Source organism: Nematostella vectensis, chromosome 10, assembly GCF_932526225.1.
Source record: "Nematostella vectensis chromosome 10, jaNemVect1.1, whole genome shotgun sequence".
Lineage (NCBI taxonomy): Eukaryota > Metazoa > Cnidaria > Anthozoa > Actiniaria > Edwardsiidae > Nematostella > Nematostella vectensis.
In genome coordinates, this window is record NC_064043.1 from 7,236,806 (window position 1) to 7,252,701 (window position 15,896).

General features: G+C 35.6%; 1 protein-coding gene across 10 annotated transcripts; it reads right to left on the reverse strand.

Annotated features, from left to right (window-relative positions):
* Positions 1–1,143: 1,143 nt before the first annotated feature.
* On the reverse strand, positions 1,144–14,447 carry LOC5522037. Of its 10 annotated transcripts, none has more exons than XM_048733643.1 (3): positions 14,333–14,447; positions 5,371–5,438; positions 1,144–2,080 (listed from the first exon to the last, which is right to left on the reverse strand). In XM_048733643.1, the coding sequence occupies exons 1-3, from the start codon at positions 14,430–14,432 to the stop codon at positions 1,838–1,840; spliced, it is 411 nt and encodes a 136-aa protein (XP_048589600.1). In that variant the 5' UTR covers positions 14,433–14,447; the 3' UTR covers positions 1,144–1,837. The 10 variants fall into 10 exon arrangements, 8 of the variants coding, with proteins under 8 accessions (XP_048589600.1, XP_048589598.1, XP_048589605.1 ...); XM_048733641.1 differs by having other exon boundaries at positions 5,371–5,441; XM_048733648.1 differs by lacking the exon at positions 14,333–14,447 and adding an exon at positions 7,152–8,745 and having other exon boundaries at positions 5,371–5,441.
* Positions 14,448–15,896: the final 1,449 nt, after the last annotated feature.

Consider the following 15,896-nt stretch of genomic DNA (forward strand, 5'->3'; position numbering starts at 1 on the left):
TTTATTCCTCTCATGCTAAGTATATTATTGTTACCATTACTGGCACCGGGGAATATTTAGTTCTCACTTGAATGAAATGGTTATGATTTCGGTTCACCGCTGAGGAGCTGCAAGATTGAATTGCCGCTCTTTTGTTTGTCGGCTTTTAGTTAATTAAAGTAACAAAATTTGAAAAACCCACCCATGGTAACACCAATGGTCAAGCCATTAGAGAGGATTTCGAGGGATAGGGCGATTGGTACTTCAAATTGACCCACTTGTATTTTGAGGGTGGGAGGGGGGGGGGGTGTGGTGGTGGTGGGGTTGTGCATGATATTTCCCCACATTGCACATTTGAAAAGGAAAAAAAAAAAACATCAGTCCCCAAAGCAAATAAAAGAAGTTTTCTAACTACAGCCACTATGTATTGCCCTTTTGGGAATTCCTGGACACACGTAGACTACCCCTTGTTAATTTCTTGCCTTGAGATTGGCTTAAGGGCAACCAAATTGCCCTTCCTTTTCAAGCATTTGCTAGCATGCTAGTGGCACCAGCTGAATACTGTGAGAAAATTAAGAAAACTATGAAAAGTATGAAAACTATGGAAATTATGAATGCTTTGAAAATTATGAAAACTTTGAAAATTATGAAAACTATAAAAAAAATGAAGCTATGAAAATTATGAAAACAGTGACTGAGCTCAAGCAGATCAAGAATTTGAGCATCCCCGTATGAGAAGTATGTTACACAAGCATGATGGCACAAACTATGAAACTCCAAACACCTTTGAATTTACAAAGAACATTTGGGAACCCCGCATTTCTTTGTTGTGTGGACAATTTTCAAAGGGCACCAAGGTGCAAAGGGGAATGAAATTGCACATTATAGCTGATAGGAAAAAAATGCACAATCTTTACAAACAAACCCTTCTCCTTTAAATTTCCAAAAACTTCTGGAATATAACAAAGATGACTTTAAGCCCCAGAATTTCCAGTTTCCAATGTGATGAGTTGTATGAATTTTTTTATGGAGTAATATAATGCAGACTAAAATTCACTTGATTCCAGGGGCGGATCTAGGCTTTTGCTAAATCCTCCCCCTAGATCTGCTACTGGATTCATTTTATGCTTTAGCCCTGGTTGGAGATTTACTATTGACACTTTCAATGTGTTAGCTTTTATTATATGAATATTTACTTATTATCATAAGTAATTTTAAATAACATCCAGCAAAAAATAGGGTAAAGATAAACAAACAAATTTCCTCAAACCTTCTCTGCTTTTTAAAGTTTAGTCTCTTGTCTTGCACTTATTCCCGAGGGACAATGGTCTCTTGTTTTTTTTAATTAAAAGAGATTACATTTCCCTTGGAATCAAGTACTAATCCTAAGGAAAAGTTCAGCTTGAGGTAAGGGTAGTCCAAGTGTAAGTACCAAGATATGACAAGTTCACGGTCGTAGATAGATGAGATCATTCTAGTACCAACTCTTAGTAGTTTGTTATCAGGGAAATGAGATACAGGATACCCCATTTGAGTGGCATTTAAAGATAAACTTTGCGAAAGGGGCTTTTACAGCTCATTTGTCGACCAGAATCTAACAATAAAGAAATAAATATCAGGGAAACTTCGTCCAAAACGCTATACACTGTAAACGTGAACTTTTTCACGTGCTGAAAATTTCACGTCTTTCTTTGGGCCTTTAGATTGTATTTATTATATGTTTTATGTAAAAAAAGAAGTAAAGAAAGAATGTATACGTTTACATCATAAGAATTACTTTGTGAAAAGTTTGAGAAAAAATATGTTTATCTTGCTTTATCTCTGTTGGTATACTTTCTACTCTATCTATTTTCTCTTTTTATTCAATATCTCTAAAGAATTTGTAGTGTAGTCCTCGTCCCGTTCGGAGCTTGCTGCATCGGCTCATGCAGTTGGCGTTTAACTTCCCGCATGCTACTGCGCAGTCCAGCTGATTGTCACACCGTAGAAAGCACCTCAGGTAATCTCGCTCGCAGTCGTTTGTGCAAGGGTCAGCGGTTGCATGCCACAGCGAGAGAACCAGGATGACACACACGATTAGTAGATTGGTAGTCGACGTCATCTGTGGAAAGACACCAAAGAATACACAGTCATAACAGGTCCACATGATTCTTCATTCATGCCCGGACACCCATCGATGTTCGCGGGTGTTTCCTCAGTTCTATTTTTACTAGAGAAGTAAGCGGAGACAAAGAAGGAACCAGAGACATCAGATCAGGCATGAAAAAGGGGTGCGAAGAAAACGATTTCTTTTCTCCCTTCTCCGCTTTCGTCTGTTTCGCACTTATTTTTACACGCGAAGTAAGCATGTCACGTGTCGAAATCGATGTTCTTTCCCTTTTGCCCAACCCAATAGATCTTTGTAGAGGTATCTTGGATGCATGTCTTGATAGCAAAAATCGAGGAAAAAGTGTATTGATGTATTTGCGTTATTGAGTCTGAAAAAATGGATCCAAGATTACAAAGATCTATTGGGTTGGGCAAAAGGGAAAGAGCATCGATTTCGGCAAGCTATAACCACAAGTTTTTTTGTCAAAGAGGGGCCACCTAAAGCTGCATTAGACTAATCTAAAGCCAAAGAACGAAAAGAACCAGTTAAACGAAATAAACACTCTTGCAATGACCACTCTTTCGGCTGTTTCTCATCCAAATTTTAAGCGCAACCGTAATTTTCCTATTGTCTCTGCAAAGATGCAACCGCAAGTATTCAAGTGCAAGATTATTACGCAATTATTTGATGGCGCTGGCGCTCCTGTTCTTGGTCTTTGTGAGCACCGACCTATATTGCCAATTGTTAGTAGCAATCCAAAAACTTTTAGTTTCCACCCAACAACAGGATTATAAAAGCTAATATAAAACTTAATCCTCAATTAGATGGACACACTATTCCCATAAAACTCAATAAAAATGAAAAGTTTGACATTATTATTATTATTTATTTAGCTTCTTTGAAGATTCAAGAACAGAACCATACTTTTGTACTCTCAAAAATAACCATTCCTCCTCTAGTATGACTCAACTTTCCAAAATTTAACTACGAATAGCGCTAACAAACTTTTGTAAATAAAAAAATACATTCCAGCTAAGTCCTCATGCCTCCAGCACAACAAACTATACAGTTCTGTTTTTTCTCCCTCATTAGAAAGATTTTGCTGCGTGTGTTCTTTTAACGGTACACGTTTGTCCATCCGATTTCAGTTGTTCGTGGTGTCGAACATTCTCTGGAAAATTTCGCGCTTCTTGGCCCTGAGTCTGCAGATTTGCTGACATCTGTTCAGACCCATCCCGCACTGGATTCCACAGTACATGTCGTTGCATGGTAGGAAACATCTCGTGTACTGGCCTTGGCATTCATTGTTACATGTTGATTGTTTTGACTCGGATATCAGGCTGAATACGAAGGCTACGAGGAAGAGGTAAGCAAGTTTGTACATCTGGAAGAGGGAAACAATAGCGTGGGTTTAGTTGATATTACGCATGGCAGAATGTGATGGTTATGAGAATCAAAGGTGTAGAATAGTCGTATCTGCTAATAAGGACAACAACAGCGACAACCGCAGCAACAATAGCATTGACAGCAGCAACAACAACTAAACAGCAACAACAACAACTACAACGGTAGCAACCACAGCAACAACGATGACATCATTGGCATTAACAACAACGACAATAGCAACAATAACATTAACAACAATAGCAGCAGCAAAAATAACAGAAGCAAAAATAACAACAACATCGACAACAACAGAATCAGCTATAACAACAACAACAACAACGATAACTTTAACAACTACAACAAAAACACTTACTGTTACACATGATTATTGTTGTCGTTATGTTACGACACGATATTTGAAAAAGTTGCTCCCAGTTCCCTCAAATTTTACTTTGGATCTTTTTTTTATTTTTTTTAGAAATGATATTTGAGTCCTCTATTTGAAGCCTTGTTTAGAAGAGAAATTATTTCTGATTATCAGAAATCCCAAAGTAACACTTTGAGTTGTGCTATCTGGCAATTATTCTACAACTAAAAGGACACCAATTATGTGTTCTAGTTATTATTACAGCAAATATGACAATTAGTAATGTCTCGCACTGTTAATTTCTAAAGTACAAGTTACAATAGACAACGAACACGTATTTAACTGAAATCACGTAAGAACTCATCAAGAATTAGAAAATAAGTGTTCCTGGAACTCATGCACTTACGTTTGACTGACCTGCTTTGTCTGTACCGTCGGTTGTTTCGTTATGTCTTGCTTTGTCAACCTTTTTCATGCATTGCTTTCATACGTGTCCCATGCATTTAGCGACTGTCTCGATGCATTTAGCGACTTAAAAGCTCAATTAGTACGTATGGACTGTCTGTTAATCAATTACAAGATCCATCTGGATGCAGTGCCAATAAGCATTAGTAGGTCTTCATGAAATTGTCTTGGCAAAAATATGAGTGGTTTATTTTTCTGAATACTGAGAACACTATAAAGTACTATGTAATGTTTTAATGGGAAAACGTTCACTATGGCTTTGAGATTCCGTGCGCACGCCGAAATCAGTAATTTACTAAATGGGGACACAATTTCCATTGTTAATGGAATACTGGGAAATTCGTCAAAGGTGGTTGGAGTGTCAATCATTTAAAGCAATTACGATAGCTTTGATTGACAAGCAATTTTTTTTATAACAAGTATATTTATAACTTAAAGTTCGCTTTGGCTAAGGTAGGAAACTAAAACTAAAAGGCGATTGGGATGTGTTTTGTTTCACGAATTCAGCGTGGATCAATATTGATAAAGCAATTCGTATGTTGAATATGGATGCACAAATAAACGGCCATTTTATTTCGAGTAAAAACATGAAAAAAATTAAGTATTCTACACCTTTTCCAATGTAATGTGCTTTGTTTTCAGCAACCTTTTGATTTTTTATTAGCTTCTTGGTCCAAAAGTCATTTTCAGCTCCATCAGTTATTAAGTCTTCTTTCAGTTTGTTAAAAATAAAAATGAATAACATGAAAGTTTACCGTGGAATGTTTTTGAGGGCAGAACTGCTTTCTTGGGACTATTTTGACAAATTGTAGACGTAAATAAAACCAAAGATAATACGAATGAACAGCTGTCTTTCCTTTTATATGTGTATGTTATTAAATGCGTTTTCAAAATTATCAAATCAAAAGTGTAAAATGTGTTCGAAAATGGCTATTTAATGGACCATTTAAACAACTCAATTATCTTTAAAAACTGTATATGGATTATTCTGAGAAAAATCTCTGTAAAATTTAACTCTGGTATTTGGTGGAATTTCGTTCATAAAGGCTTTGTTACAATTTTTCAATGTTCAGTTTTCACTCACCTTTATTTGTTTCTGTGAAATGAAATTGGGATGAAGAGAGATGCCTTGTAACCTTCCCCACGTTTTGTCTGCTAAAAACAGATAAATACAAAAATCAATACCAATACATTCGCACATTTCATCCAAAAGAGTGATAAGATGTATTTAAAAGATAGAGCGATGGTTAACCAACCCGAACTCAAGAAATAACCAAAACACATCTTTTCTTGCACCAATACTTGATGGATAGTCTTAAATAAAGAAAAAAAAACCTAACCCTTTCAGCATAAAAAAGAAGTTTGTTGGTAATTAAAAAAGTATTATAGCCCTTGTAGTTGTATCGGTCCTTTCTATTATTATAAAGAAATCTAGTTTGTGTAACTTAAAAGCTGTTTGTTTATAATTATGCAACGCTAATATGCTAAATACTCCTATCTTCGTTTACCGAAAGCACATCGTCCCCTGTGACGTCATAACTCCAACAAAGTGGAAAAATATTTTTATGCTATACGTTTACTACAGGCGCAAGTTTCATTAAACTATTTGTCACTTGTGTATTCTAAAAAAAAACACGACAGTTATCGTTCTTATCGGATATTTATCCAAAGTTTAAAAACATGCTCAGGGGATAAATCGAAACCAGGAGTAAAAATATTCTGGTATTTTTTTTTCTGAAGCCATGAGAAACCTGTAGATCCATTCACGTCATTTTGGGCTAAGTTGTAGACTTTCCGTCGGCAAGACATAATACGATATCACCAATATCCTTCCTCTTGTTCTCTCGTTTTCTATAACGTCCGATTGTATCTTTTGATTCAAATCAAACCGGCGATTATCGTTTTGTCAAACTTGACATTTCATCCAAAAATTGATCCCGATTAAATGTTCATAATTAGGGCCAAACTGTCTGAATCTGACAAGACCTAAAGGTAATGTGAAAATCGATGAATGTTCATATTAGGAGGGGCCTTTTTTGTTACGTGTCTTTCTCACATCACAAGATAGGAAAGATACTAAATTATAAGTAGGCTTATCTCTCTGACATCGGGGAGGAAAGTAGTTTTTGATATCATATTAGCTGGGGAGGTCTGAAGTGATAAAAGTGCTTATGTTAAACAGACGCTGGGACAAAGCGATTGATCATGCTCAGGAGGACTCGTTGCCATGGCAAAGGCTTCCATTTATTTTGCTTAAAAATCACTAAATTTTGAGTCAGTTTTAGGCTGCGACTGAAGTCTATATTCACATGTTTCAAACGGCGAAAGGAAAATTTTACTCCTAATCGCTATTTATTGTTATCATCAATTGGGGGAATATTATTAGTAGCTAATTAGTAGCAGTAGAAATATGACCGATTCTGGTAGAACTACCATTTGACAATCAGCATCTGCAATTTGCTTTGAAAAAGATTTTTGATATATAATTAGATGTCTTTTACAAAGGGATATAGATGTTATGTTATTATCCCAAAGATTATGAACATGTAAGACTTGATCTTAAAATTGACCAAATGTTATAGTAAGTTAAACGTTAAGTTTTTAATCGATTAGCTCTATGATCCAACATTTTTTTTCTCGAGTTTCTAGTTTTCCTTCCTAGAGGTCGAAGTAAAAATCGGGCCACACCCTTCCAAAAATACTTTTTTCAAAATAACTGCTAAAGAATTATAACAAAAGGTTAAAAAAGCACCACACCCCGTCAAATATACGCGAAGCTATAATACTACTCGTATAAAATAAAACTGCTATAACTTTACACTTGTGAAAGGTAAGAATGGAATTCACTTGTGGGTAAGGGATTACCGTGTATGACTGGTCTTTTCGATGTCGCTAGTCCGTGTTCGATGGGTCTTACGGCTGTGTTTTGTGGCAGTTTTGTGCACTTCTTTTATACGAATATGGTCCCGCCCCTCGCCCTTATCATGCCCGTAACTGCCCACGAAGGGCATTGTCGCGTAAAATAGATCCTAATTACTCTTGTCAACCTCGCTTGTCGTGCGCCCATAGAAGCGCAGATGAAACCCGAGATAAATGCTTTGAATAGAACCTTGAAGCGAGCGTCAATTATCTCCTTTTTTCCGACATCTCCTCGCAACAAAAGATAGTTCAAAACAAGTGCATTTTCAAGAGTCACCTACAAAACATATTTTTTTGCCATTTTATCGTATAGATTATTAAATGATCTAGATATTGTCATGATTTCATCCGCATTTCAACTAATTTTTCGCATTCACCATTCATGTCTACAAATAGGACTATTTGTTTCACTCTTTTCTAATTACGTAAACCACTGGTGGTATTCAGCAATTTCGCAATGTGTGGCTTTATTGGCTGATATTTGTTTAAACTGTTAGAATAATCTATTGTTGCTTTAAATCCCACGGCTCTGTATGCCTTGTGGGCGGTGAAACGCTAATGTAAGACTAATTTAATGGACGATTTACTGCTTCCATGCTCTCTAAACTAAAGACCATAATACTAAAAGAAAAAAAAACACACGATAAAAATATGTAAGTAAAAGTAATTCGCCGTTTGTGGTCAATGTACCATTTAAATTAAAATGACAATTCACGGTTCTTTTTTAATGATACACGACTCACAGCAACTTCTGTTTGCTTTTACTTATCTAATCTAACAGAACCAGATGAAGCTCTAGCCTTGAATTTCCTATTTTTTTTTACTACTCTATATACATAAAAACGTAAGGCTATTTTTTTAAAGTGGATTTTGCCTTAAAAGCTGCGTGATGCTGTATATAATACAGGTGCAGATATCAGTTAATATTTCTGTGTAATTCCGAAATCTCTTATGATATTTTTATCTGATCGCGAGCTATGCGGAACTTCTGCTCAACTTCTGGCAGGCAAGTCGTCAGTTGAAGATATCCATTCAATAATCACACGTGGGGAAGAAAAAGCTATCGCCAATAAACAAACAAAACAAAAAAAGAACAAAAAACTTAGACAGGCATAGAAGGTTTTGGGTATAACGTAATCATGGTTTATGACTTATTTTGAGAAGTTGAGATGCGATTATTGTTTACCAAGGCTAGACGATTTCGACATCCTCAAAAATGTTTCTAAGATAGTGTGAATAAGGCAAACGTCCCTGTTTAAAATTTCTTTTTGTTTTCAATTTTGATGGTTGCCTAGTGTTGTTCCTGTGATTGATCCCGCCTTCCCAGTGTCGCACGAGCTTGCTATCATTACAGATAAAAGAGAAAAAACTGCGTAATTTTCTGAATATTATTATAGCTAATGGCCTATATTACTGCAGATAAAAGATGTACAAAAAATCAAGTATATTTTGTGCGAAAGCTCTGGTATCTAGATCTAGAAGCAAGTCATTAGCATCTAAAAGAAATGCATTGTGACGGAGAAAGCGGGAAAATTGTTGATTCTGTGGCTTTCAAGTTGTCTGGATAAAAAATTCTAGACTTACAGGCGTATTTACTGAAACAATGTCTAAATACCAGTCTGACTAAATTTGAGCAAGGTTATCTGGCTTATTCACTATTCAGTTGAAATGTTGTTTTTCGGCTTTAATTTAGACTGCCCTCGTATCACTAAAGAGGCAGTTCTAGAATGACCTAAACTATGGTATTATGATCTCTATAAAAAGAAGTAAATGTTTTTTTGTAAAGCCCCTGTAAGCGCCTTGCCTTTGACTACATTATTATTTTCAGTATATAGATGACAATTCAGGAAATCATACATAAAGTATCTACTGGTAGCGCCCGCAAAGACCGCTGGATCTATAAGCACCTCTCGGTAGTAGTAAAATTTAAAGATCTTTAAAAATCTATAAATACAAAGTGTACAAATGTCAATGAATGATACCTCTCGCTGGAGATAACGTGAGTCGAAATGCAAGCAGGAAGTCTTCCGTTACTCGAAATCGAAATCCTATGATTGGATGCCCACTTTTGTTTTCCTTGTTTTGAGTCAATTGGCATTCGTGCTCTTTTATGATTATTGGACTAGTATATTATGTTCACAGGATTTAATGCCGATTATACGTTTAAAACTAGATGATCTCATTATGAAAAAAAGCAAATCCTTACATGAATTTTGGATTAGGGATAGACTTTCATACATAAAAGAATAAGGTTTTGGAAAAAGAATACAGAATTACGTACCGTCCTTTTTCCGGTAATTTTTGTTGGTCCGAACGCTTTTCGTTCCTCCTTTCCCCCTCCTTTACCTCTGTTAGCAGAAACTAATGCTTGCTACCTCGTTTAGCCGTGTATATAAAGGCCTAAGGTGCCTTTGTTCGCGCTATTTCTAGACGCCGCCTGCTCATCTTAACAGTATACACACCTTACGCATTGAATGGAAATGTATATTTTTGGCATGGATGTTCTTGTTGTCCCAACGCGTCGACTTAATTTCATTTCCTGGTACGGAAACGCAAGTAGCCATTCCACTTAAGCTCTGTATTTATTAACTCGTGAGGGAATTTTTTGTATCCAGTTGAGAGAAGAGGAATTAAATGATTCATTTGTACGAATTTAACGTGTAGCAATTTTGTGTGGGCTTTATTTGCGTAAATGACTTAATGTAGGTTAAAAAAAGGCTAAAAATGCCTTTTTTTAGGAAAAGCGTATTTATAAACAAAGACAAACGAGTGCCAAGAGAATAGACCATTTTAATAGGACACTCTACCTTTCTATTGTTAGTCTAACGCTGTTTTGTTAGGATTTTATGTTATATCGGTTATTGTTTAACTTTAAACTCTTAACCGTCAAGATGTTACCCTTCCGTTGCAAACCTTTTGTTTTGCATTCATTTTTTGGCCTGTTAAATTTGACATTTCTTTTCTTTTACATTTTTTGGGTTTTAGACAATTCCTCTCCAAGTGATTAGCAATATTTTCCACAGTGTTCACTTTTGCTGTTTTTTTTTGATAACGACAGATCATCGGAGTAAAAGTCGAGCCTGCAGGCAACCTTCATCAATATTTACCTTATTGTAATTTTCATATTATTGTGTTTGCTTATGTTGTGAACAAAGAAATTGCAGTTAGCAACGTAACTTTTTCAAAAGAAAAGAGAATACTTTTTGCTGTAGAACAAGCTTAGAATTACCTTAAAACTAAACATAGCGCACACTTCGTCCAGGATATAATGCTAATAAGCGCAGGAGAAATGTGTACCATTGCCCTGTCTCACTACTTCTGTTTTATTTAGTGAATAAAGCGTGTAGGTTTTGCGCTCTTATAATGCCCTGGTTCCATAGGCTCCAATTTTTTACTACTGACGAGCCGCGAAGCGGCGACAACGACTGAGCGAAGCTGGCGCTGTTGTCTTGTACAGGATGAAGGAAGAGAGTAGGAAGGGGACTATGGAACCAGGGTACGTTAATAAATAAAGCGCGCCAAAAAGTAACAGTAATCGATAATTTTGAGAGTTTATTGCTCGGGGAATTTTGAGGCGTATGGACTGTAAGATGCGGAAACAGTGAGAAATACTATCTGCTTGACAGCTTCCAGCTAACCAGTGAGGTAAAGAAATGGTTGAGTGCACATCAGACGAAATCTTTCTAGTTAGTTTTATAAAAATAAAATAAAACGTGAAAGGCACTCACAGAAACGTGAATATTACATTTGCTATACAGCTGAATCGAAAAGAAACGGGTCTTTGGAAAGTCACTATGACGCGGCTTCATATTGGCTGGGCTTGACACTAGCCTTCCGCTATCTTACGTAAAAAATTTACCACTTGCACAAGTGTCGTGTTTATCGTCTTTATTCATCGTTGATGGGTTTTGATAGACAGTGCTTTAAGAAAATCAAATGAATAATTTTTTAAAGAACCTATTTTATATGAACGTCCAGCCGGAGTTTACAACAAATTTTAAGAACTCATTAGGGATGCGTTTAAAATGCAGAATAAAACTGCGTTCATAACTTTCATAATAACACAACCTGAGATATCTTTTATATGATCATTTGAGTAATTCCCATCCAAAAAATTCATTGGATATTATATTTTTATACACTAAAATTTAAGAACGTCCTTAATGAACATTTTTAGCGTTAAATCGCTTAAAGAGTGCATACACTTAAGACGTGCATACATTCCCCCCCCCCCCCCCCCCCCAATCACTTTTGTAGCCGATACCTCTAGAGTTTTATACACTTTCTGACACTAAAAAAATACTGCGATTTTCTGCATTGGATTCGCTTCAATCCAACCAATGGAAGCGCCTGTTGCATCGTAACTATATAACAGAATACTCACATAATTTACTCATAACGACCTCTGACGCGTTCACGTCCGTCACTAATATATCTGTTTATGCTGGAGAATCTACTTTTGTCATTATACACACCCTTGCTGCAATTTGATTGGGCAAATGAACAATATCCGCACCTCGACACAAAGAACGAGAAGAATAGAGACAAAAAACTCCTTTGTAGAACAAAGATAATAGGAGACAAAGCAGCTGCGTAATTACTCGAAATTTCGCTAAATTTTAAGAACATGCTAAGAACCTGCCGAGGCTCAGAAAGTAGCAAAAAAATATTTTTTGGTGAGTTCTAAAAATGAAGAATCAAATTGTGTTTCATTCTAGCGACTTAATATAAAATTGTTATAAATATCGTTTGTGTTATTTTGGTTTGATACTTTGGTATCACAATCTAAAGTACAATAGCTGGTTGTGTATACTTCAGGCTGCAAAGTAACTGAAGAACGTCCATAAGGACGTTTTCAGCTTTAAAATTAAGAACAGCTCAGCCTCAACTGAAAATTAGACGTTATATAAAAAGAGTGTATGTTATGTTTTGGTATAATTCTTATAATCTCGATAAAAACTCCCGGTTCTCGAACTATGGCTAAATGTAAAGGCAACAACTATTGGTATGCAAAATTTTCGTTTTTATTTTAAGAGTTATTTGGGTTGTACTTCAATTATCTCGAAAAACATATAAAAACGAAGCTACTCTTAATCTCTTTAATAGCCTGCAGCCGTTGTTTTTGTTTTGACTTCAAGGATTCGGCTATTTTTGTAGTTTTTTTTTAATATCATAGAAATTAAAAGACCTTAGCAATTATCATTACTAAAGAATTTCGAGGAAATTGTGGCGTACATACCGAATGAGTTCACGTCCGTCACTAATATATCTGTTTGTGCTGGAGAATCTAGGTTTGTTATTCTTTTATATAAGAACGTTCGGCATGAGATTTCGCCAAATTTTAAGAACAAGCTAATGTACATTTTTATGTAAATTTTCGAGTGGCGATTATTTTTGAATCCCATTCATCAAATCCATCAGATAAATCAATTCCATTGATCCCAGCGGTTAAATTTGCTGCGCGCGCGGGAAACGTGTTTTCATTGAATTTCTCACTCTGCTTCAGTTGCTCCAGCCAATCAGAGCGCACGTATAAAATCAACTACAACCCATATAAAGTGGCTTTCCAACTAAACTCAAAATTACACAGCTCTTTGAAGATTTAGTTTTTTTTTTATCCCTACAGCTTTGGTTTATGTAATTTGCTATGTTGCACTATAGACTTGATGACATTATTCTGAAAGGTAGAGTGGAAGAGTGTGTGGTAAATTATCATATAAATAAATGGATTTAATTAACTGATAGTATAGCTTCCTGACAAAAACATTTTCTCACGTCATTCCCCAAACCATAATTCGGTGAGGAATTAACACATTCCCTTTTTTCCTATTGTTATCTCAAGTACAGTTATGTTCTGCATTTTCTGTTAAAGTATTACCTTAAATGAAACATAACTGGTTTTAGCATTATTTTTGTGGACTTAGAGGCAAAGCTCTGAGAATAAATCGGTGACATTTCTGGTTTTTTTATGGCATGGAAAAGAATCTTATACAAAAGGGTTATAGAAATTTATGCGAAGTATATTTTTATTAAAATTCCCTTTCCTCCACACCTCTTTCACTCTCTTTGTATAAAAAATGTCTCAACAAAAGAACATTTTAACGTTCATTAAAATAATATTGACTACTTACATATGACTAGGCTCTCCCGGCCCGGAATTATTTAGCTGCTTCCATTTTAGAAGTTAGTGCATAAATAAACGTCAACATACTTTGCTCCGTGTGTTCTTTATTTTAAAGAATTTTGTATTTCTTTAACGATCGTTACTTCAAACACGTCATCCCACTCATTCTACAAGAATATGATACGTCAAATATATTTGACAATCTGAAGAGACTTGTTGTTTTCACCTTTTATAGTAACGGGCCGTAATCGCTCGAAGTAATAGGAATATATTAAACTTGTCATAAGGCGTTTTAAAGTACTGCAATTTATTTATCTCGGTAAATAACTTGTTTCAAGATTAGAAAAAAATATAACATTTTCTGTCAATGGATTATCCGTACGGCCTTAGATTAAGATTGATAAGCGAAACGATCAATGATAAAGTGATATCTTTAAGAGGGCCTGTTATTGCCAAAGTTTAATTAAACATCTATCCTTATATATTTTTTTGAAGAAAGAATAGACGTCTTTTTCAAAATCATCAAATTTTTTCACCAAAATGAAACAAGAAACAGAGCACATAAAAAGGCGTCAGATTTTTTTCTTCATAGAGTAAACGAATTAACGGAACGAAGAAAAGGGTGTTGAGGTAAGATGTTGGCTTTAGTTTGTAGGAGCATTCTTTCAGCAGCAAGCCGATGCGAAGGCACACTTTACAATAGGAAGGTCTTAGAACAAAATCTTTGAAAGGCTGCAGAAGGTACAATACATTACCTTTACAGTGTAGCAACCGTAAATTGTAATGGAAATGGGAATAAATAGAAATGGCTATTTGTTTTGGCGTATAAGTTGTTTGGCAAATTATTATTATCTCTCATATTTTAGAAAATGTATAAACAACAAGCAACAGCTCATTAAAAAAAGGAAAAAAAAATTCCTTAAAGTTACCAATTTTAGGTGGTTAAAACTGTGCTGTTGAACACCCCAAATCTTAACATATCCCAGAGCTAACTATCACTCACCCAAGAGATGTCGTGTTTCCCAGATCGTGTGTGTTAAGGGTGCGAGCCAGTGCTTTTTATAAGCCCCCGTTAAGTTGAGTAATCCTAGTGGTTCGATCATTAGGCATTAATTGCTTACAATCAACGCGGCTGCCAATCTACTTCCGAAAAGTTTAATTAATTCGTCATCTTAATCCGAGACGAAGACGGCCTCTGGGTGTACGCAGAACCTGTAAAGTGAAGCCTTTTTTTCTATTCCTATTAAGCACGGCAGTGTTTAGAGCCAGACATTTCCCCATCAAAAGGGGCCGAAATGAGTGATATAATCTTTATTACTCTACCCTTGGGTTATTGCCACTATTTCTATATTTAAAATATAAAAATAGCATCTTATAAAGCTCAGTTGTATTCTGACTTTAATAGCTTTGTGCGTGCTTTAGCTTGCTTTATATGTTGAAATTACATTAATATACCACTGGGCTTTAAATTTTCAAAAAGAGGCCATTCAATGTGCACTTAAAGTATTAGCTATTGACGAAAGGCTAACACTTAAAGCAATTCAGCACTATCACCTGACAAAGGTTTGGCCCAAGTAGGCAGAACCCGCTTAAAAAGAATGGTACATCTTGAATACAGCTCTATATAGTTTTTTATTTTGTTAATGGGAGGAGCTGTTGTCGAGTGAATTGAATGCTCTTCTTGATAGATAAGCTGTGATTGTTCTTCCTTAGAATCGTGAAACGTTTCTCAGGGAAGTTACCCGCCATTGATTATGTTCAATTGCAATAAGCACTAAGCGACTCACATTTTAAATATTCTTATTCTGTGTCTTCCTTCCTTTCAGTCACTTTTTAAAATTCGTGACAGCTATTCGATCAGGTTGTTGAATCAGTTCTATCTTTTAATTATCTTTTCTTCATTTTCTCAATTCCTTATACAATGTAGAGTTGATTTTCAAAACGTGCTTTTTTTCTATTTGAAAATGTACTTGTTAGGAATATTATTAATTATCACCTCTTTATTTTTTTATTTTATTCATGCTACCTCAGTACAACAGGAAGGAATCCAAAACTCTTCATCCTCGTCGGATTGCTTGAGATATGATCCAATAGGATAACCGTAAAACAATACCTTATATCTCATTTTATTTCTCATTTACCCCGGAAGAGATTTCAATTAACCCCATCTTTCTGCTAATAGCACGCCCTGCTAATCTTTCCTTGAGCTTTCCAGGTTCGAGTGGAAGTGTTTTACTGACAAATAAATTGTTAGGTATTAGCCTGTACGACTCGTACGCGGATTCGAGCCAGTCTTGGCTCGCATCACAGGAAATAGTAGCAATAGACAACAGTTTGATTGTGTATCCTATTTAGCTACGGCGTCATTCGTATGGTGCGTTATAGTTTTAAATAGAATTATACTTTAATGGAAATCACTGAACACGCCTTTTTAAATAAGGTCTTTGTTACTTTTAGCACCTTGTGAACTTTGTACTAATGAGATTCCCTTTAAAGGCCTACAGTTGTTAATTGACGAATGTTATAACTACTCCTCCCATAGATTATCTCAAAGGTTATAGCTATTT